Below are 22069 nucleotides of genomic sequence, written 5' to 3'. Positions count from 1 at the left end.
CATTCTTCTAGTTTAAAGCAGCATCAAGTGATGAATGTATATATAAAAGGTCAAACAGATATATTGCAAGTAGAATATTCATATTAACTCACTAAACCAGGGGTGTCCAAACTTGGGAACTTTAAGACTTGTGGACTTCAATTCCCAGAATTCCCCAGCCAGCATGGCTGGCTGGGGAATTCTGGAAGTTGAAGTCCACAAGTCTTAAAGTTCTCAAGTTTGGACGCCCCTGCACTAAACATTTTTTAAGAGAATCATTTACACATAATCATCTTAGTAATGGACCATCTTGATCAGTGCATATCTTCACTAGGAAAAGACCTACCAGCTTTCTCAAACCTTTTGCAGATTTCATCCCCAAATCATGTGGGATTTTGACCTTATGTATGATTATCAAGATTATGTGGAAATTAAGTGGTGCAGTCCCTTGTATAAACCAGTTTTCACTTTCACAGTACGTTAAGTTGATTAGATTACATGTCTGAACAAGATATCCGCACGAAGTCCCTTTTTCTCATTTTGGGATTTACATCATTTAACTGTTCTATTTACATCAAGCATCTATCACAGGAATATAACTAAATTAAGAATATGATTACATCTCTGCCTGGTTCTCCTGGTGCCCCACTGATGCCAGGAAGACCTCCGGGCCCTGGAGCTCCTCGTTCCCCTGGACTACCATTATTTCCTGGTTTGCCATCTTCACCCTACATTGGAATGAGAAAGAAATTGAGTTGAAATGTTTAGATTTTGTAAAATTCATGCTAACGTTTAAAAAAAGCAGATAACATAAATAATAAACACAAAAAATATATGCCTACAGATATATTGTTCAAAATATTTCTTTTTTCAGCCGATCATGGAAAACAAAAGGTCCACAGGATGAAAATAAGGGAGGTGGTGAAAAATGCAGCAATGTACAAGATATGGGGGAGGGAGGGGCGTGGCTCCAGCTGGGGACAGGGAGGAGGGAGCAATATCAAAAAGGCTCAGGTCACAAAAATAAATGTATTTGAAATATTATTGTCATTGTTGATATACTAGAAAGTGACAAAGAATGAGATGATTGAACACATGATTGATATAATGTAAGAATTCTGTTTATGCTTATCTTTTAAATGTTGCTTTTAAAATTGAAAAAAATTATGAGATTTGGAGGGACTTCCTCCACTAGCACGGGAGCTGCCAAAATTTTTTATGCACCTTTATACCCTTTCCCTATAAATGTTTTTTAAAAAAACCAATAAATTTTTAATAAACACGAAAATAAAAGGTCCACAAAGCGATACAAAACGTAGCTCTCAAAATTCCATTAATCCCCCAAATTATTGATATTTTCCTACTCACAATCTCAGATGACAACTTTTAACAAACACTCAGATCTTTGCCTAAATAAGGCAAAGATACATCCTTTGTATTGTTATTGACTCTTTTTTAATATAATCAAGATAGAATGCAATTGCATTTGCCCTGATCTTGTGATAAATGGGTGAGAAGGTATCATAAACCTAAGAGAAAAAGAGCTATGGCAGGTGATATTCTGGCTAATTTACTAGGCATAGCAAAAACTCAATTGCTATCATGTGAAGTATTCATACCGCTTTATAAATCCTTAGTAATCACATTACAAAAATATTTTAGTATATTAATTTATTATATGACTTCTTTTATTAGCTTTATTGTTTTTATATGAGGTTTTATATTCTGTAAGCTACCTTGAGTCGCAATATGCAAATAGGCAGCAATATAAATTCCCTAAATAAATAAATACATTAAAAATGTTGACTTTGGAAAAAGCACAAAGAAGAGCAGCTAAGATGATTAAGGGTTTGGAGACCAAAGCATATGAAGAATAGTTGCAGGAATTGGGTATGGCCAGTCTAGAGAAAAGAAGGACGAGGAGTCACATGATAGCACTATTCAATATTTGTGGATCTGCCACAAAGAAGAGGGAGGTCATCTTATTTTCCAAAGCACCAGAAGGCAAGACAAGAAACTATGGGTGGAAACTAATTAAGGAGAGAAGCAACCTGTAATGAAGGAGAAACTTCCTAACAGTAAGGACAATTAACCAGTGGAACAACTTGACTTCAGAAGTTGTGGGTGCTTCATCACTGGAGGGTTTTTTTTTAAAAAAAAGACTGGACAGCCAGCTATCTGAAAGAGTATAGGATGTCCTATACATCCTAAAGAGTATAGGATGTCCTATACATTGAGCAGGGGGTTGGACTAGATGAACTCCAAGGTCCTTTCCAGCTCTGTTCTGATTGATCAGTAGGCAACCCTGCCTTGGGTTAATTATACAAGGAAGCAAACTGGGGACAGAAAGGGTTTTCTGGAGCTTTAACAATTACCGGTAGTGGAACATTAATTAATATTAATTTGGGGGTCACAACAGTATTAATGAATGAATGGGCATTAATGTAGGAGACGATGCCATGGAATTATGGAAGAAAAACCTTGTCTAGTTTAGAAAGATGAAAGCCATTTTTAAAAGCATTGTCAGGTGATTATTTTCCCCCTTGGAAAGCAGCATTTTTTCCTCTGATATAACCATGGCAACAAAATTAGCAAATTATTTTAGTTAGCATAATTTAAAAAAATATTCCCCCCAATTCTCTCCCCCTCTCACAGGCACAAACCAGTTTAAGACCCAAACCAAACAATCTCTACTTTCAGCTCAATCCTTCTTCCATGAAATCTTTGGGATGATGATTTACCTTGGCACCAGCCGGACCAGGAGACCCTGATGGGCCCCTTGATCCTGGCAATCCTACAATACCACGCTGTCCAGGTATGCCGCTATTTCCTGCGGGGCCTGGTGAACCCTAGGGGAGATCAATGAAGACCACGATTAACTAAATATCAATGGAGTCAGGGGTATAAGGAAAGGGGTATGCTTGAATGAAGGTGGAGGTTTACATTTTAGAAGATACATCAATATATGCATATGGATATCTATAATTATTGTATTATTATTAACTATTTTTCCATATATTAAATAACAAACTGAAAGGAAAGAAAGAGAAAAATAAAACAAAAACAAAAAAGAGCAAGAAACAACAAAGAATAGGGAAAGAAACAGAAATAAAGAAAAATATGTTATTTCCAACCTTCTTTTCAACAGGTAAGGTATTTACAATCTTATTTTCCCTCTTTCCTCTTAGATGTTATACGAACCCTTATCATGTAAATTACATTTGGCTGGTATTCTGACAATGTGCTCAAGACAATATGAGCATAAATGATTCCGTCCTTTCTTTGTATAGACTTATTTCAGGTGGTATCGTTCTTATAAATGGGATCTGAATAGAGTTAGGAATATTAGAGACAAATAAAGATGAATAAGTCTCTTTTTATAATAGACCCGTGAAGCTGCTCTGTGCCATATATCAAGGCATGGGTCCAATCCAAACTCCTGCAGCTTTCTGAGGTGATCTACCATCCAGAAAATTAAGACATTTAACAGCACTGAAGCATGGCAACCTGATTCTGCTGGTGGAGCAGGGATATGTGCAGAAGTCCCTTTCAGCAATAGGACTGAAATGGGATGGCTGCTTTCACCTAGCCCTTGATATGGCCTTTGACTTCAAGGGAGTGTTTTAGTCAGAGACTTGTGAAGCTGAACAATTCTTTCAAATTTCTAAATAATTTACCAAGACTGTATTACTATTATTCTTCTCTTCCTTACTAGTATCTAGCTCTTCCAACTTATTACTCTAACTATGCTGCTTGTATCTTTCAATTTATATTGTTTTTAATTGTTTCCCAATAAGATTTGATAGCTTATTAATAACCTTGACTATCACTAATCATTGTATCTTTTTATTCTTGATGAATGTATTTTATTCTCCTTATGTACACTAAGAGCATATATACCAAAGACAAATTCCTTGTGTGTCCAATCACACTTGGCCAATGAAGAATTCTATTCTATTCTATTCTATTCTATTCTATTCTATTCTATTCTATTCTATTCTATTCTATTCTATTCTATTTGATAACATTTTTCTGTAGGCAGGATGTAATGTTTGGATAGGTTTTTAAAATTTCTGGACTTATTTATAATGGTTGATCACCATGATACTCTAATCATTTCTGAATATTGGTTCTTTTTTTTAAAACTTACAATTTTCAAAGAATGTACTTACGTCATTTCCTTTGGGTCCTGATGGGCCTTTTTCTCCTGGTACACCTGGCTCACCTTTTGGACCTAGACCACCTGGGGGACCAGCTGGGCCAGTAGAACCAGGTGGGCCAGAATGTCCATCTTTGCCTGGTGGGCCAGAATTGCCAGGTGGTCCTGATGCTCCCTAGAAGGTGATATTTGAGAGAGAGAAATATAAGATAGTTCTTGACTTAATGCTACCAGGACACCAGAAAATGGAGAATGTATGATGTATGTATAAAGGACAACAGCTACACTTCTTAACTACTCATAATCCACTACCAATAAAAACATGAATATATCTAGAATTGCATGCTTTTAAAAAGGCCAAGCAATTAAAGATTAAAGATCAAAAGAAATATCTGATAGTGTAGGCAAAAGGTTTCCCCCAAGTTTGCATGCATACTACACTTTTTCTAAAAAGCCATCCTAAGGAAATGAGGATACTGTAGTTGCAAGAGTGATGGCTAGTGTTATCTGACCTGTGGCCAACAGAATATAACATAGTCTCCTATCCCACTTCTTTACTTTGCATAGGGCAGGAGTATCCAGCTCTGCTCTTCATCATGAAGACACACACAGAGAAAGACTGGCTTCCATGAAGGTTATTTCATGCCTGAGTTGCATCTCCATGAGACCTTATTCAATTCCATGACTGCATTGCAACTCCTCCATTGATCTTGCTTTTGGACTAGCTGAATCCTTCAAACTCCAAAGTGATTGCTCAACTTTCCATTTCTACAAACCATACTCAAGATGGAGGATTGTTGCTCACTTCCTTCCATTCTTTTTCTTTTTCTTTTTTACAAAAGAAGGAAAGATATATTTTGGAAAAGGGGTATTCCTTAGCAATCATGGGCATGAAGTAGTCTGGGTTAAATATTGTCCACCAGAGATATGCTTAAGAGGGGCTTCAATTTATAAATGGAACATCTGTGATCGAAGCATAGCACCTGTGACCGAATGTGCAAATGGAACTGTTGTGCAGTTTGATTTCTCTAGTTATTTCCAGCTAAAATTCTAGAGCAGAGAAAAGAATCTGAAAGCAGAGAAGAACAGTAAGTGTTAAAAATTGTAGTAATTCTCACATTGTTACCAGGAGGACCAGGTAAGCCTCGACCTCCAGGAAAGCCAGGTGCACCCTGAAATAAATGAATATAGATGATATTAACAAGTTATCAGCTACTGCTCAACAGGAGATGGAAAAATCAAATTCAAGAAACCGATATACTCTTTATCACATACAATAAATATACCACTTATATATCTTTTGCCTCTGAGTCAGTCTTGACTCCTGTTGACTGCCTAGTGTGCTTGCAGTTTTTTGGTCAAGGTTTTTCAGAAGTGATTTCCCATTATCTTCTTTCCTTGGGGTGAGAAATAGTGGCCCAAGGTTACCTAGTTGGCTTTTGCCCAAGATGGGGCTAGAACTCCCAGTCTCTAGCCCAATACCCTAACCATTAGACTAAACTGGCTCTCTAAGGAGACTGTTTGCATTTGACAATTTGGTTAAGAGGTCATTACATCTTTTGTACGATAGCTTGTTGTGACATGACTCTAAATAAATGGATCTCAAGAAAAACTGATAGGCTACAAGTAGCTGTCAGACTGTGCTTTTCCCAGCTCCAACCTAAAAAGAACACCTGTCATTTACATAGCTATTTAGGGAAAAAAACAAGAATGAATGGACATGTATACAAGGCTCAAATTGAAAGGTCTGATTGAGATAAGCCCATGGATCACCACTGAACCACTCAGAATATTTTGGAACTGAAATGTCAGCTGAACTGGGACATGCCATGTTAAAAGGATATTTTTTATTTTATTTATGGTGTCTTTTAAAGGCCCTAAGAGTTTGGATGCAAAGATCAAACAGCTTAGTAAACATTTTCAAAAATACCCAATACTTACTGCAGGGCCTGGACCTCCACGTTCTCCTTTAGGTCCTGATGAACCAGGTGGACCCTAGATAAGATTTGAGAGTTAGCATCATTATACTAAAGAAAATAACAGACTAATCAATGTATGAATTTCAATGGAATCAATATATTCAATAGTTTCTCTTACACAAGATATAGGACAAATCAAGTTTCAAAAACAATAGAGATTGCATAGAACATATAGATCACAGCATACGTACTTGTGACCCAGGGCCTCCTGTTGGACCTGCAATTCCTGGGGGTCCAGATTCACCTCGTTCACCAGGAAGGCCTCTTTCTCCTTTTCCACCAGGTTCTCCATTTTGTCCCTATATAAAGATTAGTTATTGCAAGTGTTAAACCTTAGTAGTTAATGATACTTACTAAGTATCTTCCTGAAATACTAATACACAATTAGTCTTGGAACAAAAGACAGTGTCTTATCATCTCTCTGATAAAACTCAATACACACACACACACACACACACACACACACACACACTTCTTTCTCCTGATTTCCTTTGCAACTAAACATGCTGGTTGATACTTGGTATGGGTTGCTCCGTTATTTATTTACTTTCTTTCAACTCATCTCAATACAGTAGAACAAATCTTTCCCACCCTTTATGCTAAAATATCTTTATACTTACAGGACCTCCAGGGAAGCCAGCAGGACCAGGTGGGCCTTGTTCACCACGATCACCCTGCAGGTGACAAAGGAATAGAGAGGGAGCATAACTAACCCTACAAGGAAAGTGATTCCACTATGCTAACGCCATTTTTTGCCTCACTCAGCTATCTCCTTTGCTCACAATAATATGTATTTCTAGCACACTTCTTTTTGTCTTTCCACCAGAATCCTTACCATAAAGTTATTCAAAACTCTTTGTGATTGTGTTACTTTTTCAGATGGAGTGGGAGATTCCTGTGCTTTTGAATAAACACAAGGACTTTGTAAAGAACTGCTAATTTCCTCCAGAGTGCTTCAAGAGAGCCATCTCAACTGGATGGCTGGAACCTCCATTCTGGTGCAGAGAGGCATCACACCATTTGGCTTTCTGCAAGCAGTATCAAAGGGGATCAATACATGTTTGTGAGCCACTAACAATCTAATGAAAGCAGCATTTGAGTTTTCTAACTCTTGTGAAAGATTGGTAACTAAGAAGAAGAAGAAGTGACTTGCTTGAAGTCAATATTCCTTTGGACAGGGATCCCCAACCCCTGCTCCGTGGCCCAGTGCTGGGACACAGCCCGTTCAGAACCTGGTTCTGAAAATGGTGGGTAGGTCTGTGACTGCATGTGTGCATGAAACCATCCCAAAAAGGTTGGAGACCTCTGCTTTAGGATATAAGCCAGATGGTTGAAGTCTATCCCTGCTCCTAATTCACCTACTGATGACCTCCCTTTTTACTTCCCATGTTATTTTTATTTATGGATTTTCTTGTCCATTTCCTCTTTTATGACTTTAATGGAAGAGTGACAGTGCATGCTTGAGGAGGTCAAACAATCTTAGGAAGACAGAAAACTAAGTGCTTGAAATTCTATTTTTTCTAATTAACATTACTATGAAGAATTTATGCTATTAAGTGAAGATACAGCTTTTGAGATATGAATGAATATTCTTAATTATAGATATTTATTCTACATTATCTATAATATGAAGTGTATTAACATTTTAAATTTAAATATAATTTCTAGATAGGTTGAAAAGAACAAGAGTATTTTAGCATATTGCTCTCTTCAAGAAAGTAATCTAACTTTCCAAACCAATTAAGATTATTCAAATAATATTAAAAAAAAACAACCCTTTTGTATGAAAATTGTAGGAAAAGGATAAAGCACCTACAGATGTAATTAGATTGTGTGTCTGAAAGAATTTCTTACCGGGCCACCACGGGGACCTGATGGGCCATGGGGTCCAGCAGGTCCAGGTTCTCCCTAGAAGGAAATAAATAAATAAAAATAACAAACAAACAAATATAGCTTTTATTTCAGAATTGTTTTCTTCAAAATGAATTTAATTTACATTAACATGTGAATGAAATGTATATGTTTGTAAGTATACCTTATCACCAGGTTGGCCAGATGGACCAGGAGGTCCAATGGATCCTACAGGCCCCTATAATATTAAAAGTAAAAATCAGTTGGAAACTTGGGTTCATCAATCAACAAGTATGGAAATGCAAGAACATTCAGTATACTCCTCCCTGCACTGAAAACCTCTACTCATTTTAGTTTTGCCTTCCTAATCCAATCTGTCTCCTGTGATGCTGAAGTTTCATAGGCAGAGAGACCATTCACAAGAATTATCAAATGAGCTAGGTATTGAGCCTGATGATGTTTAACAACATGTCACAATGCTTGCGACTTGGCAAGATATTTATTCATTATAACAGATTCTTTAACTTGTGTCAATCAATTTGCCATTGCATAAATTCATTGAAATGAGAAGGAAGAAAATGTTTTTGTTAACAAGTATTATTATATTTCCTCCCCCTCCCCTATGTTTCTGGAATTCTAATTCTAGCTGTTTGAGGAAAAGCTAAACTTTTAAAGAGCCTTAGAATTACTTGTATATGATTGACTGGTTATTGATTGATTATGTGCAGTCAATTTGATGCCAGCTCGTCGCAATCGCATAGCTAGATTTTCCCTATGTTCCTAACCTGGTCCTTCAGTTTTTTTAATATTACATCCATCATTCCAGTAACTCAGTCCATCCATTTTCTATATGCTCGCCTATAAGCTTAGTCTACTTCTTTTCATTCTGTTCACTGTATTCGCATCAAGAAACTACTCTCAACCCAGTAATACTCCTGGAGAATAAATCCATCTAACTCTTCAAAGAATCTTGATAGATCTGAGGAAAATTAGATCAACTAGACTATTTTTAATTTTATTCCTATTAGTGTAGAAAAATGCTTATTAAAATATTTACAAAATTGCACAAATTAAGAGAAGAACTCCTGAAAAGGATTATAAAATACATGTATTTTTTGGGGGAGGGCTAAGTTCAGCAAGGGTTGACGCAAAAACTGAAATTTCAATCTCATCTCTAGATGAGATTTTATTATGCCTGTCTCTTAATCTTGATTAGATAAGAAGGAGTTGCTATGAATACTCTGGAAATAGATGCAATCAACTACACTTCCTAAACTATTCCACAGCATTAGAAGTTCTTGGCATGCCTAAAAATATCCAGGCTATAATATTAAATGCAAAACCTTAAAAAACTCTATACACTCTGCTGGAAACAATGTTGTTCTGTTGTAAATTAGATGAAGCAAACAAATTGTCCATGATATGACAGAATCTACTTACTCGTAATCCATCTTTACCAGGTGAACCATCTCCCCCTCTGCCTCCAGGCTCTCCCTATCCAAATGAAAGAAAAGAGCAGATACGTTGTGAATAAACTAACCAACGGCAACCTGTTGTACTATGCAGTTCATAAGCTTTCCCCAAACTAAAAAGGAACATTTAAGTCTTTATTTAAAATTATATAATAAGAGTATTATACAAATACAATCAGCAGGGAAAGATGAAGAACAACATTGATTCAGTGGACAAAGAGTAAAGCATTAACAGCTTCCACTTCTGAAGTAGGTGAACCTAATTATTCACTAGCCCTATTCAAAGCACTCTTCCCTAAATTCATTAAATTCAGTAGGAGTTACTCTTCTCAGCATACAGAAGATGGGCTTTATGCAACATGGAGACCTAATTTAGTACTTACACATATTGCCCTACATCAGGTTTTATGAATAAGTGATGTCAATCTCAGAAGTTTAGATCGACTTACTTAAGCTTACTGATGCTTGATAGTAAGTCCTAATTTAGCTGCTCTTCATAATTTTGGATGTCATTATCAGGTTATTAAGGGAAATATAAAAGAATGTACCTTTTCTCCCTTAGGTCCAGGATTTCCAGAAGCTCCTCTATCGCCTGGCATTCCTTGTAATCCTGGAGGTCCCATACCACCAGGAGGACCAATTGGACCACCGGGGCCCTAAAATCATATTTTCCAGAACAGTTATTAGTACACCTGGGAAAACGTACCTGGAGATAATTTAGGTATACAGAGTGCAATAATTTCAGCTTACTTTTCCACCTTCAGGGCCAGCTGGACCAGGACCACCTCTAGCTCCAGGGGGACCTGGGGTTCCTGGTGTGCCTCGTTCACCTGGGATGCCATTTTCACCCTAATAGAAATAAAACCATTTAGTTTTCTTTGACTTCTTTGTTTTCACATTTCTATGTGACCAGATTAGTACTCAAATATACCTTTCCTCCTGGAAGTCCTGGATGTCCATTTTCACCTTTTGGGCCCTGTTGTGAAACAAAGGGGAGTTGATTATTATTTATATGTTTTCATAGGTGACGAATTCCTTACTATTCAAGATGCAGCTAAACAATTCCACCTGAGGTGCCTATCCAGTCAATGACACAACTGATTACATTGATCTTCTTCCAATGCAGCATAAGTTCCACTGAGTTTAGCTAAAATAATAGCCACTTCTGAAGAAGGAGAAGAAAGAAAAAGGGAGGGAGGGAGGAAGAGAGAAGAAAAAGAGAGAACCTGGCTGAGGATACAGGGAGAAAAGTGTGTGTGTGTGTGTGTGTTTGTGTGTGTGTATGTATGTATACATAGATACATACATACACACAGAGAAAGAGGGGGGAGGGAGGGGAGAGGGAGAGAGAAACTTTGGAAGTATATAATATATTTGATTTCTATAAGACATTATTATAAAAATATCTGGAATTAATAGGTAATAAACTTTCTTAAAAGCTGAATTTTGGGGTAAAGTCATAGATATTGGTTTTTGGTATTTTTTAGAAAAGAGAATGTTTCAGAACGAAGTCATAATTCTGGAATAATAATTTATATTGTTCTCCAGACTTAAGTAGCATTACATATCATTTTTATCCATATTTGGGAGAGATAAAAGGATGACTTACTGCATCTCCAGGTTTTCCACTCTCTCCAGGAGGTCCTGAAGGACCAGGTAGACCCTAGGGAAAATACAATTATTGCTTAATACATATTCCTCTCTTCTTTAAAGATTGCATTTAAAAATATCAGAAATAGAAATTTATTGTAGCAGATGAATTTTTATAAAAACGTGAAATAGCACATAGTTAACATCATGTATGTCCTTGTTGTGATTATAGCATTCAGTGTCACCACTTTTTATTGGGAACCACCATACACATTAAACAAATGAGTAAAAAATAAAACATGAAATAATTTGGTGGACAAAATCAGCCAACCTTAAGCATATACTTTTCTCCACTAATTTCTTGATTCCGGTTTGAATTCATTATTCAGAAAGCAAATATTGAAGACTATCAGCATACCTGAAATCCAGGTGGACCTGTTGCTCCTTGTTCTCCTCTTTCTCCAGGACCACCCTGGGAAAAGAAGAATATCATTCATGGTTTTTCATCCCCCCAACAGCCCCTTCCTTAGGTTGTTTGTGCTGAGCAGTAATCACTTTCTATTCATGGATAGGAAGCTTTCAAAACCCCAAAAGGAACAACATCAGTCAATGTAGTATTAATGAAACCATAATTAAAAAGGCAAAAAATAATGTACTATTGTAGAGTTGCAATAGCCAATGGTCCATTCCACTCAATCTAATTTGCAGGGATTTAGGCTAACCCACTATTTTGAAAAGTATTGCTTTCCAACAGTTCCTGTGATCAAAGGATGGGCTCAAATAATTCTTCCCATCATTGTAAACAATATGCTGACCAATACATTAATGAAAAATTGTCTTATTCATTGCTTGCATCCATCATTCTTTAGTGATATAGAAGATATACATATATAGTAAGTTACTATTAATACATGACATTGATGTTTCTATTACTTACAGCAGGTCCTGGGGGTCCCTGTGCTCCTGATTCACCATCCTTTCCAGGTAAGCCCTGTTAAAGAATGGGATAGTGATTAGCTTTCAGGGTCAACAGAATTCTGTATGTGGGAGTATACATGTGGAAAGAGTGAAATAAATTATTAAAAGATTGAGTTTACTGACCGGTCCACCAGGTGGTCCAGAACTTCCTCTTTCTCCATTTTTACCCGGTGAACCCTAAAAATACAAAAGATGCAGTTTAATATCTTACCAATTATTATACATCAAAAAATTATAAGGTTCAAAGGCAACTTCAGTTTAATATGTTCATAGTAACATGTTAGGATATTTTCTCATTTGTTTCATTTCTGTGAATAATACACTCTTGAGAGCTTATTTCTTTGTTCAGGTTTACTTTTGGTAAACAAAGAGTTGACATCTCAAAGAGAAGTAATCCTAAATCCAAGGATAGTCTGGATAATAACGAGGTTGTACTGACCTCACCACCTTTTGGACCAGGGAAGCCCATCACACCTGGTTGACCTCGTGGACCTGCTGGGCCTGGGGGACCACTCCGCCCTGATTCTCCTGGTGAACCCTGAAAGCCATAGAGGTGAAGAGAGGAAGAGACATGGAAGATCACTGAGATTAAACATTCACAGACACATTTCAACGATGGGATCAGCCCACTCTATTCAGTCTTGTGGAAGGGGATTGGTAGAGACCTTGTCTGTCAAGGAATTTCAGCTTGTGGAGGTCAAAAAGAATATACTTTTCCACTGTGACCCTGCTACCAGAAGTGAGATCTGCTCCCACCCTTCTGACTTTCCAGAAGGACCTTAAAATATGGATTTGCCAGCAGGTTTGATACCCTGATGCAGGCACTTTTCATGGTTGATGGGGGCAAAAACCATTCGCCCCTACCATCCATCCCCTTTTAGTTCTTATTTAAGATTTATTAATTTTAATAAGTTTTTATATTAACATTTTCTCGGGGAGAGGGGGCGGTCTATAAATTCAATAAATGAATGAAATGAATGAATGAATTTTTACCATCCATTTTGTAAGCCACTCAGAATCACTTTATCAATGAAATGGTAAACATTTCGAATGAATGAACGAATGAAATAAATAAATAAATGTGTTATCCTATTTGGTCACTTAAAATATTTCTTTTTTTCAGAAGCAGAAATTAATGCACATTCATTCAGGCATAATGGACGTTAATACAGAGATTATGTAAAAAGGCTTATAGAGCCATTAAATGGTCAATGAAATGCTTGTAAATATTTCCCCAAGAACTGAAACAAGCAACTAAATCAAATGCTCATATAGTGACATCAAGGTAAGGCACAGTAACAAAAGCAGAATCAGGTAAAACAACAGAATATAGTGACGTACAGAAGGACCTGGTTTTCCATCTACTCCTGGACCACCTGGACTTCCTGTTAAGCCCTGAGTAAGAAAAAAATGTAATAAGTGCATGTTCAAAGCCATAGCTTTTCTAACCCTACTTTTTAATGTAAATGATTAAGAATACAAATGGGGATATAGCACTGGTTGGATAATTTGTTTCAAGTACTTTTATTAGAGAAATCAAGAGATGCATCCATAGAGCTCAGAAATATCTGATGCTAGGTAGGGATACAAGTAAGATAGTTACTGTAAGTCAGGAATATTGGTCATTTCGTTACTGTAATATTAATATATATTTTTTTTATTTCGATAAGATTTTTTCAAGAATCAAGTTCACAATGATGGAGGTAAAAAGCTTTCCTGACAATTTCTACCTGACTTCCCTTTATGGGGAAAACCCTAAGCAAATTTGGGCTTGGCTCATACATGTATGGGAGGTCAACACAGAATCTCAGGACTATAGACTAGAGTGGGAAGATGAAATACATCTTTGAAGAAGGAAACGGGAAACCATTTCTAAATTGGCTACCTAGCTGTGTCCATATCATCACTGAATTTGACCTGACATAATATTTGCCTTTATTAAGAATCTAATCATTTGAAATGAAGCTCAAATTACTTTTACTGGATGGTGTAAAAACAATTGGTTACTGTAATCATCATGAAAGATAACCAAGTGACTAAAGAAGCTTATGATTCTTCAATTCACCAAACTTAAAGTTGCAGGCAAAAACTCATCCAAATAATAATGAAACTCAATACCAACATTTTGGTCCTAAAAGTCTATTTATCAATTCTTTAGGGTACTTTATCTGGGGGAGCGTGATTCTACACACTTCATTTCCTAAGAGAGCTATCCTACACTCACTGATTTAAAGATTTACCTGAATAAGTAACCTGTTCATTTTTTTAAATGTAAATTTTTAATACACAAAGGAAGATTTTACTAATTCACAGGGGGAAAAAAACCTTCCTTGGGTTGCAGGTAAGGGCCCACATATTAAATAAATTTGGACATCCAGCGCAGAAGGGACCAAGCTAGATTAGGTATGTTCTTCCCGATGTTATATTTTTCTCAGCAGAGAGATTATTTTTCTTCTTCTAACAGCACCATTTTCTCACTACGTTACCACAGTGAGGTACAGTTCTTTATAAGTTTCAAAACCTATATCTAGCAGGGCTTCACAATTTATCCTGGGCTAAAGACTTTTGTTTCCAGAAAGAATGAGTGAGCTATTAATTAAACTGATTGACTAGCAGTGACATTTAATTAAAATTAAAACAATTTTCAAAGGCTATGGCCTGGTCACATATTTAATACTGTTCCCTTTCCTTCACAGCCTGTCAAATTTTCTGAGAACTATACCTCAAACTTTCTAGACTTACATTCTGAAGGGAACGGTAACATTTTACCTATAAAGAAAGACAGGTATCTTATAGATATAACTGATTCTCAGAACTGCTTTTGAGATATTTGCATTAAATGTAACAAGTATTTACAATCTGGAAATATGGAATCTGATCATTAATAAGGGAATGCATTGGTCTTTTTTGTTCTTGTTGCATCTTTCCTAATAATGTCTCTGAGTTTTATATTCTACACTCAGGACATTTCTACTTACTCTCATTCCTGGAAGGCCAGGGCTGCCATCCCGTCCTGGTTCTCCAGGAGCTCCTCTTGGACCGGCACTTCCTGGACCACCTCGCTCACCAGGTGCCCCCTTAAATGACATTGGACAATTTGATCATACAAGGACATGAAGGAAAAGGGGATTACAAACCATAATGTGACCTGAACAAAAAGTGGTAAATGTCTTTGGAGACCAAAAACTCTAAGTAAGAAACATATTATTTACCTTTTCACCTCCAAGTCCACTCGGACCAGGAGGACCGCGGAATCCTGGAGCACCCTGAAAAATAGAAACATAGACATTTTTATTGAAAAATTCATGAAGGGATTTCCAAAAGTAGGAATATCATATAGTAATGAAGTTGAGAAGTCAACGTATTTTCAGTTTGTGTTTTTATGTGTGATTATTCTGAGATCTAATGACTAGAATAATTGCAGATTATATCCTTGTTAACAAACTGAAGTGTAGCAGAAGAAAAATAATGATAACAAGAGAATTTTCTCTATCGGTATTAACAATCCCATTGCCTTTTCTCTGGTGAATAACCATCATACTGCTTTTAATTCCAATTCTTCTGAATAATCCCATTGGTTTGATTAGCAATTTAGCCACAACTGATGTGCACAAATAGTGCATAATCTCACCACTTTAATCTCTTTTAGGCACAAATGTATCTAGAAAAGTAGTGCAGACTACCATAGGTTGCTTTGTGTTTTTGTCTAAAACAAAACTGTTAGAATACTTGCCCGATCTCCTGCAGCTCCAGGTACGCCATTGGTGCCAGGTTGACCAGGTGCTCCTGCCTTGCCTTCTTCTCCTGGAGGACCAGAACTACCAGGGGTGCCATTTTCACCCTTATAACAAAATGCCATCAAACAGTCATTGATAAAGCTACTGACATTCGAGATAAACTTTTACCAGAACAATGCAGCTTTTCAAAATAAGGCTTACTCTATTTTAGTAAAAAGGGCAGGCCTGTCCCATACCAGATCCCATACCAGATCTACTACAACTGTATAAATTAATACTTACACGTTCACCTCTTGGTCCTGGCTCTCCTTTTGCACCATTTTTACCAGATTCACCCTGAAAAGAACACAAGACTGATGAATTGTCTTGCCAAATCTGATTTGTTCAGTCCCATCAAATGCAGATCTTGGTAGTAGATTAGAATCTTGCTTACAATCAAAGACATGAGTTTATTTGGAATTGGATCCAAAGAATCACGTGCACAAAGATAATGTGAATCAATACTGTTACTCTATGAATTCTTCTGCAAGCACTAGATAGATTTTTCACAGTGAGATGCCACTGAGCATTGAGGATATGGGGATGAAGATGATAGGCTAGGCATACAAATACGTAAGATGTTTTGAGACAGCTATTACCGAATCAGTCTGTGACAGAAATGTGTATAATCTAAAGATGATAAACCACGCAATGTTCTTTGGTTGTTTTTCTATATTGCTAGTAGAGAAGGGCATTTTATATTATTTTTAAATAGCAAAAAATGTAGTAAGCTTTTCACTGGGTTTGATTTATGAAGTTTGTATCTAGTTTCCTGAGGCCTTGATAGAATCCCACTTCCTTTCTGGATCCTTGTTCTGATTGTAGTCCTTTACTCAGTGATATTCTGGCATATTTCTCCTTGTAGGAGAAGATAGGAAACAGAAGACTCCACAAAAGAGGAAACATGGGGCATATAAACCACTTTGAAGGTTACAGGGAGGCAGATATACAAGTGAGCATGTTACTTGAACATTACCTCTGGATCCAAGTCAACTTCTTTAAATTGAGGCATTTCAAAGTCAATATCTGATCTACATTTACATGTTTATTGCCTCAATATATAAATGAGGTGACATGTGTATTGCTCCTCCTCTCCAAGATTATCTATAAATGTTATAAATTCTTACTCAGCATGTAATTCTCTTAAAATATTTTCTTACTGTTAATATCTGGACCTTCTGGCCCTCTCATGTTTTAGATTGTCAAAATTACACAACAGGAAGAAAAAGGTTGACAATCTCCACATATTGAAAAAAAGCGAAAAAATAAACAAATCCTGAAATTCAGCAGTTATTTCCCTCTACCCAAATCATGTCCTTGTCTCAAAGGACATTGTACAGATTTCTACAGCATGGCACATTTTGTATCTGAATTCATTTTTCATGTAATCATGACATTAAAAAAATAACACGCGGATGACTTACAGGTGGACCTCTTTGTCCAGGGATTCCATTAGTTCCAGAAGGACCAGGAGGACCACGAGCTCCACTTAGACCAGGAGCACCAGGAATTCCAGCAGCACCCTGGATAAAACCAACATGTGCTCAAGAAAGATACCATGGAATGATTTGAGTCAACGTGCACATTATCTAGGAAAATGCAGTGGCACACTCTGCCTGGGAAACTTACTGGAGGACCTTTGGCACCAGGATTTCCATCACGTCCTCCAGGACCCTATTGACAAAACATAATAGCTTTTATTAGGTTATGTATTTTTTAAATACTATGATCTTACTAAAAACTAAAATAGACTTGACACATCATTCTATAAAGAACATATACTTACAGGAGGACCAGAACCTCCAGGTTGGCCTGGGGCACCAGCATCTCCTTTTGGTCCAGGAGGTCCACTAGAGCCTGCAGGACCAGAAGGACCTGTTTCACCCTGTGAAAAGAGGGAGAGAAAGAGAGGGATAGGGAAGGAGGGAGGGAGGGAGGGAGAGAGAGAGAGAGAGATCAAATTGATAATATGTGGCAGCTGGAGAACTTTATTGGGTGATGCTGCTAGTGAATTATCCCTTGTGGTTAAAAGAAGTTGGCAATGTGCTAATGAATATTCTTTAGAAGAAGCATTATCAGAATGAAATCACAAATATTCTCAGTGCTGATGCACTGTGTATAGGACAGTATCTAGCAGAGGGTAGAATAGTAGAAGATAGACAGAGTTAAGGATATATCAGTATCAGTATCAGCAGTGCCCGTCAATATTCCACAGTAACAGTAGCTTCTTTCCCTCCCTTTGAAGGACTCTATATCAAAGACAGGCTAATATATGAACCATCTTTTTTAGCATGTTAATTTAACCTCTGTCTCTTTTTATACATATGTGATAATAAATACCTTAAAACCTGGAGAACCGGGAAATCCTGAAGGTCCAGGAGGACCTGGTGGACCCTGAAGAAAATAGAAGAGAGATTTGATTACTTGAAAATTATCAATGGTTATTTTAAAGAAAAAAAATGTTTGGTATTACATCATATTCAAATGTGGGAGGGAAAGGCTCTTGTAATTGAGCCAACCAATGTAAAATTGTGTTGTAAAACAGACATCTATAACACATGGAATCTGTGTGGTGAAAAGGTATCTCTAGTTATATGACTTGTTGTTCTTAGGATGACTTGTGGAGCCCCCAATATAAGGTGACCAATGACGAAGTTCTTAAACCTCCATCCAAATCTAATTATTTGCTAATTTATTATATTGTTATTTTTTTTCCAAAGCACTGGGTTTTCATTTTCTCTGCCTTATTTGCAAATTTTAGTATACATTATAAATTTATCTACTGTGCAGGTCTCAAGAGTTTGCGACCTTAATCTTTTTAATGGAAAGGTGGGAGAAGTAATATTTGAAAATATTATTTTCAAATAAAATAAAATATTATTTGAGACCCAATTAAGGTGCCAGGTTAGAAATCAGAAGACTGTGATTTCTATTTTCTACCTTAGACATGAAAGCCAGCTGGGTAACTTTGGGCCACTCACTCTTTCTCAGTTCAGTTCACCATGGCTTGGGGTTGTTATGGTGGTATAAAATATAAAAAGTCAAAATATCCAAATGGGATTTTGGTGATTATAGGACCATCATTTGTACTTCAGCCAAGAATTTCACTATGGGAAATCAGAAAAGGAATGGGAAATACCTGAGAAAGAAAGAAGAGATATACTTACAGGTTGACCAGCTGCTCCGGGACTACCATCGTTACCACGAGAACCCTGAAAATACAAAGGAATTGATTAGAAACAAATGAATGTTGCTTGTGGTGTTTTAAAAATAACTAAGCAATATCACAAAGCTTACAATAATGAATGATCTCTAACCTTTCATAACTTCTCTGAACTCATTTATTTATAGATATTACAGTTCTTCGATAATTAAATATGGAGCCCTAACATCTTAAATGTACATAATGAAATGTACAGTATATGGGGGAAAACTTGATGTCATAATTATTCATTATGTAATTGCATTTTTAAAAATAAAATGAACTGTTCTGTGAAAAAGATTCCATGTCTTATCACTAAATCTCCTCAACTGGGATCGTATTCTCATAGTCTTTTTTGAATTGGAGCATGCAAACCAAATATGGGGCAAAGGAGGAACACATAAGAGTCAAAAATAGCGAACAATAATTCCCAGTTTTTATTGATCAAATTATAAATCTGGACAACATACCGCTAGAAAACAATAGAATCAGAAATGACAAAGTTGCGCCCTTGTAAAATGTCTCCAAAAAGACTGATTTTGCCAGAGCAACCCACACAAAAACTAAAGATAGTACAAAAATTTTGACTTCCATTATCTTGTCCCTTCCAGGATTCTTAGAGTCTATAATCTATACCAGTGGATCAAAATTGCCAATGATAATAAGAGTTTGCATTAAACTTTCACCCAACTACTTACTGAAGTTCCTGGAAGTCCAGCTCTTCCTCTTTCACCAGGCAGACCTCTGGGTCCCTAAGAAACATACAAGACTTTTAGAGAAGGAAGGGCAACCCAAAGCATTCATCACAGAAGGAACAGCTGTAAAACCTTCATTAAGGTTTTATTACAGATGAATCCTAAGATTTGGATCAATTATGGTTCAAATTAGGCATTTGAGGAAATCAGGAATGTTTAAAAGGTAACATGATTTTTTTTCTTTCTCTTATTTTTAATCAGTTCTTTCTAGACTTCCTCAGATCAGAAGTGATTTAGGCAAGGAGGATTAATTTAAAATCAGAAAGTGCAATAAGGTAAGATGGGACCTGCTTCAGACTTCACATTGCCATTCCGGCATTATATGTGAATTAGGCAAATACATATAATTGCCTCAGGTATCCATGATCTTATCCCCAGGGTTGGTACCCTCAATGAGTATCCTGAGTATCCTATTGCTAAGCTTAATTGCAACTAAATACTGGTATGTGATAAACTTCATGCCCTTCTTCAACCAGAATGGAAATGTAAACCTTTCTCCTTATTACTTACTACCTAATAGATTATCAAAGAGTTTTTTTAGATTTTTCTCCATGTGGATGAGTAAAAGGATCCCATGTTTATGATAATTCTGTTGTTGTTTTCTCCCACATACTTTCTACAATATTGCTCAGAAAGTTACCATTGGTCCTGGGGATCCATTTTCTCCGGGAACGCCATTTTCACCCTAATGTGATAAAGGGAATATTGGTCAATACATCGTGTTTATCATTCCACATTTGAGCAAACCACCTTTACATCATTCTCCTAATTCCATCTTTCTCATATTCTCATCATTCCTACTACCTTCCCCTATTGGTATTTTATGATTTATCATTTGCTGTTTGTATCTTATGATTTATGATCTATGACTTACTACTTTATTGTTTGTATATACATTGAGAGCTTATGCACCAGAGACAAATTCTTTGTGTCTCCAATCACAAATTGGGCCATAATGAATATTCTCATTCCTGTTCCCAATTAAGCAAAAACCTAAGCACTCTAAAGCAAATTTCCATATTTGAATCTCTTTCTGCATCAGACCAGTTCAAGTACAAAGAAGAAGGGTCAGTTTGCACCCGTTGAAACTATACATACCACATAATTCTCTTCAGGGAGATCATTTTTATCAGTGAAAATGTGGCATGCAAACTTTAGAAACGAATAAACAAGCAAACTACCAATTTTCTAACAGAGTGATCTTTTTGGAAATAGTGTGATGGGCAATGAAGAGACAAAGTAATTGAAGAGAACCTATTTTGCTTCATCAAATGATGAGGATGATGTTACTGCACCTGTCTATAGAGTAACCTCATGAGAAGAAAAAAGCAGTATGTATAGGATTTTTTAAAGAACAGCTCAACATGCAGTGGTACTTCTCTATCAAACTCAATTTAATAAGAACATAAGATTTTCAACATCTAGCAGTCAAAAGCAGAGTGAAATTATGATTAGAGGTACTATATGGCCATTCTGATGAGCAATCCCTAATGGATCAGTTTAATTAGTCTGGTTTTCAGAATTGTCCATCAACTTGTTAAATATGTTCTAAGTGAAGAAATATTTCATTGATCTCTTTTAAATAAACTTTTGGGACTATGTACATATATAGTTAGTCATATATTTATAAATTTTGTGAAATGAACTTAGATTATAATCTTGATATTTCAAGGGCAATTGGGTAAATCAGATTTAGGTATCTTACACTGGAAGAAAAGGTTTGACTTCAGAGGTAATAACCCCCTCCCCCTCCAATTCAGGTGTCCATGGCAATAACCTTTTCCCCCTTGTCTGAGAAACAGAAAGAAAGGAAGTGGAGATTGCAAGTGAAGCATGAACATAATGGGAGAGCCATTACCAGGTGAAAAAAACACAGATTCAGTTCGATCTGGATATGACCAACAGGTAAAATATTCTGAGAAGCCCAAGAGACTGCCACTGTTTAACATTTTCTAAAAAAGAATTTTGTTTGACTAAACCTGTCTTCTTCTGCACAAGTGATAAATGTAAATTGTACCTTTAGACCAGCAGCACCTGTATCACCTTTGGCACCATCTCTTCCATCAAAACCCTTTGTGCAAAAAAAAAGAAAAGAAAGAAAGAATATATGAACGGCACATAGGAAATTTTCTAAATCAAAACAGTGAACACCTGGAATGGTTATATGTCTCTCTAGCTATATCTAAAACTTGTAAAATGAGAAGGACACCTAATTTTTCTATCTACACCGCTTCATGCTCCCCCAACTCACTCAGCTAATGTTCATTGCATTTGCTTCAGCAATTTCTGACTGCAACATGCTGTTTCATCTGCTATTGTAGTTTTCGC

The 22069-nt window shown here is 36.5% G+C and overlaps 1 protein-coding gene across 1 annotated transcript in view; it reads right to left on the bottom strand.

Annotated features, from left to right (window-relative positions):
• The window catches only part of COL3A1 (collagen type III alpha 1 chain), a 77560-nt gene that overhangs the window by 9829 nt on the left and 45662 nt on the right, over positions 1 to 22069 (bottom strand). The window contains exons 11-41 of the mRNA XM_081939040.1: positions 21759 to 21812; positions 20382 to 20426; positions 19685 to 19738; positions 18952 to 18996; positions 18125 to 18178; positions 17571 to 17669; positions 17414 to 17458; positions 17209 to 17307; positions 16028 to 16081; positions 15742 to 15849; positions 15221 to 15274; positions 14987 to 15085; positions 13350 to 13403; positions 12448 to 12546; positions 12132 to 12185; positions 11968 to 12021; positions 11449 to 11502; positions 11050 to 11103; positions 10372 to 10416; positions 10191 to 10289; positions 9989 to 10096; positions 9409 to 9462; positions 8153 to 8206; positions 7972 to 8025; positions 6738 to 6791; positions 6309 to 6416; positions 6080 to 6133; positions 5257 to 5310; positions 4152 to 4313; positions 2721 to 2828; positions 600 to 707 (exon numbers count right to left, since the gene is read on the bottom strand). Coding sequence (XP_081795166.1) covers positions 600 to 707; positions 2721 to 2828; positions 4152 to 4313; positions 5257 to 5310; positions 6080 to 6133; positions 6309 to 6416; positions 6738 to 6791; positions 7972 to 8025; positions 8153 to 8206; positions 9409 to 9462; positions 9989 to 10096; positions 10191 to 10289; positions 10372 to 10416; positions 11050 to 11103; positions 11449 to 11502; positions 11968 to 12021; positions 12132 to 12185; positions 12448 to 12546; positions 13350 to 13403; positions 14987 to 15085; positions 15221 to 15274; positions 15742 to 15849; positions 16028 to 16081; positions 17209 to 17307; positions 17414 to 17458; positions 17571 to 17669; positions 18125 to 18178; positions 18952 to 18996; positions 19685 to 19738; positions 20382 to 20426; positions 21759 to 21812 — 2241 coding nt within the window. The remainder of the gene's footprint in view (positions 1 to 599; positions 708 to 2720; positions 2829 to 4151; positions 4314 to 5256; positions 5311 to 6079; positions 6134 to 6308; positions 6417 to 6737; positions 6792 to 7971; positions 8026 to 8152; positions 8207 to 9408; positions 9463 to 9988; positions 10097 to 10190; positions 10290 to 10371; positions 10417 to 11049; positions 11104 to 11448; positions 11503 to 11967; positions 12022 to 12131; positions 12186 to 12447; positions 12547 to 13349; positions 13404 to 14986; positions 15086 to 15220; positions 15275 to 15741; positions 15850 to 16027; positions 16082 to 17208; positions 17308 to 17413; positions 17459 to 17570; positions 17670 to 18124; positions 18179 to 18951; positions 18997 to 19684; positions 19739 to 20381; positions 20427 to 21758; positions 21813 to 22069) is intronic.

This window comes from Natrix helvetica, assembly GCF_964273705.1.
Source record: "Natrix helvetica genome assembly, chromosome: 1".
Taxonomy (NCBI): Eukaryota; Metazoa; Chordata; class Lepidosauria; order Squamata; family Natricidae; genus Natrix; species Natrix helvetica.
The sequence above is the reverse complement of the archived record's forward strand: the minus strand, read 5'-3'. Positions and strand labels throughout refer to the sequence as shown.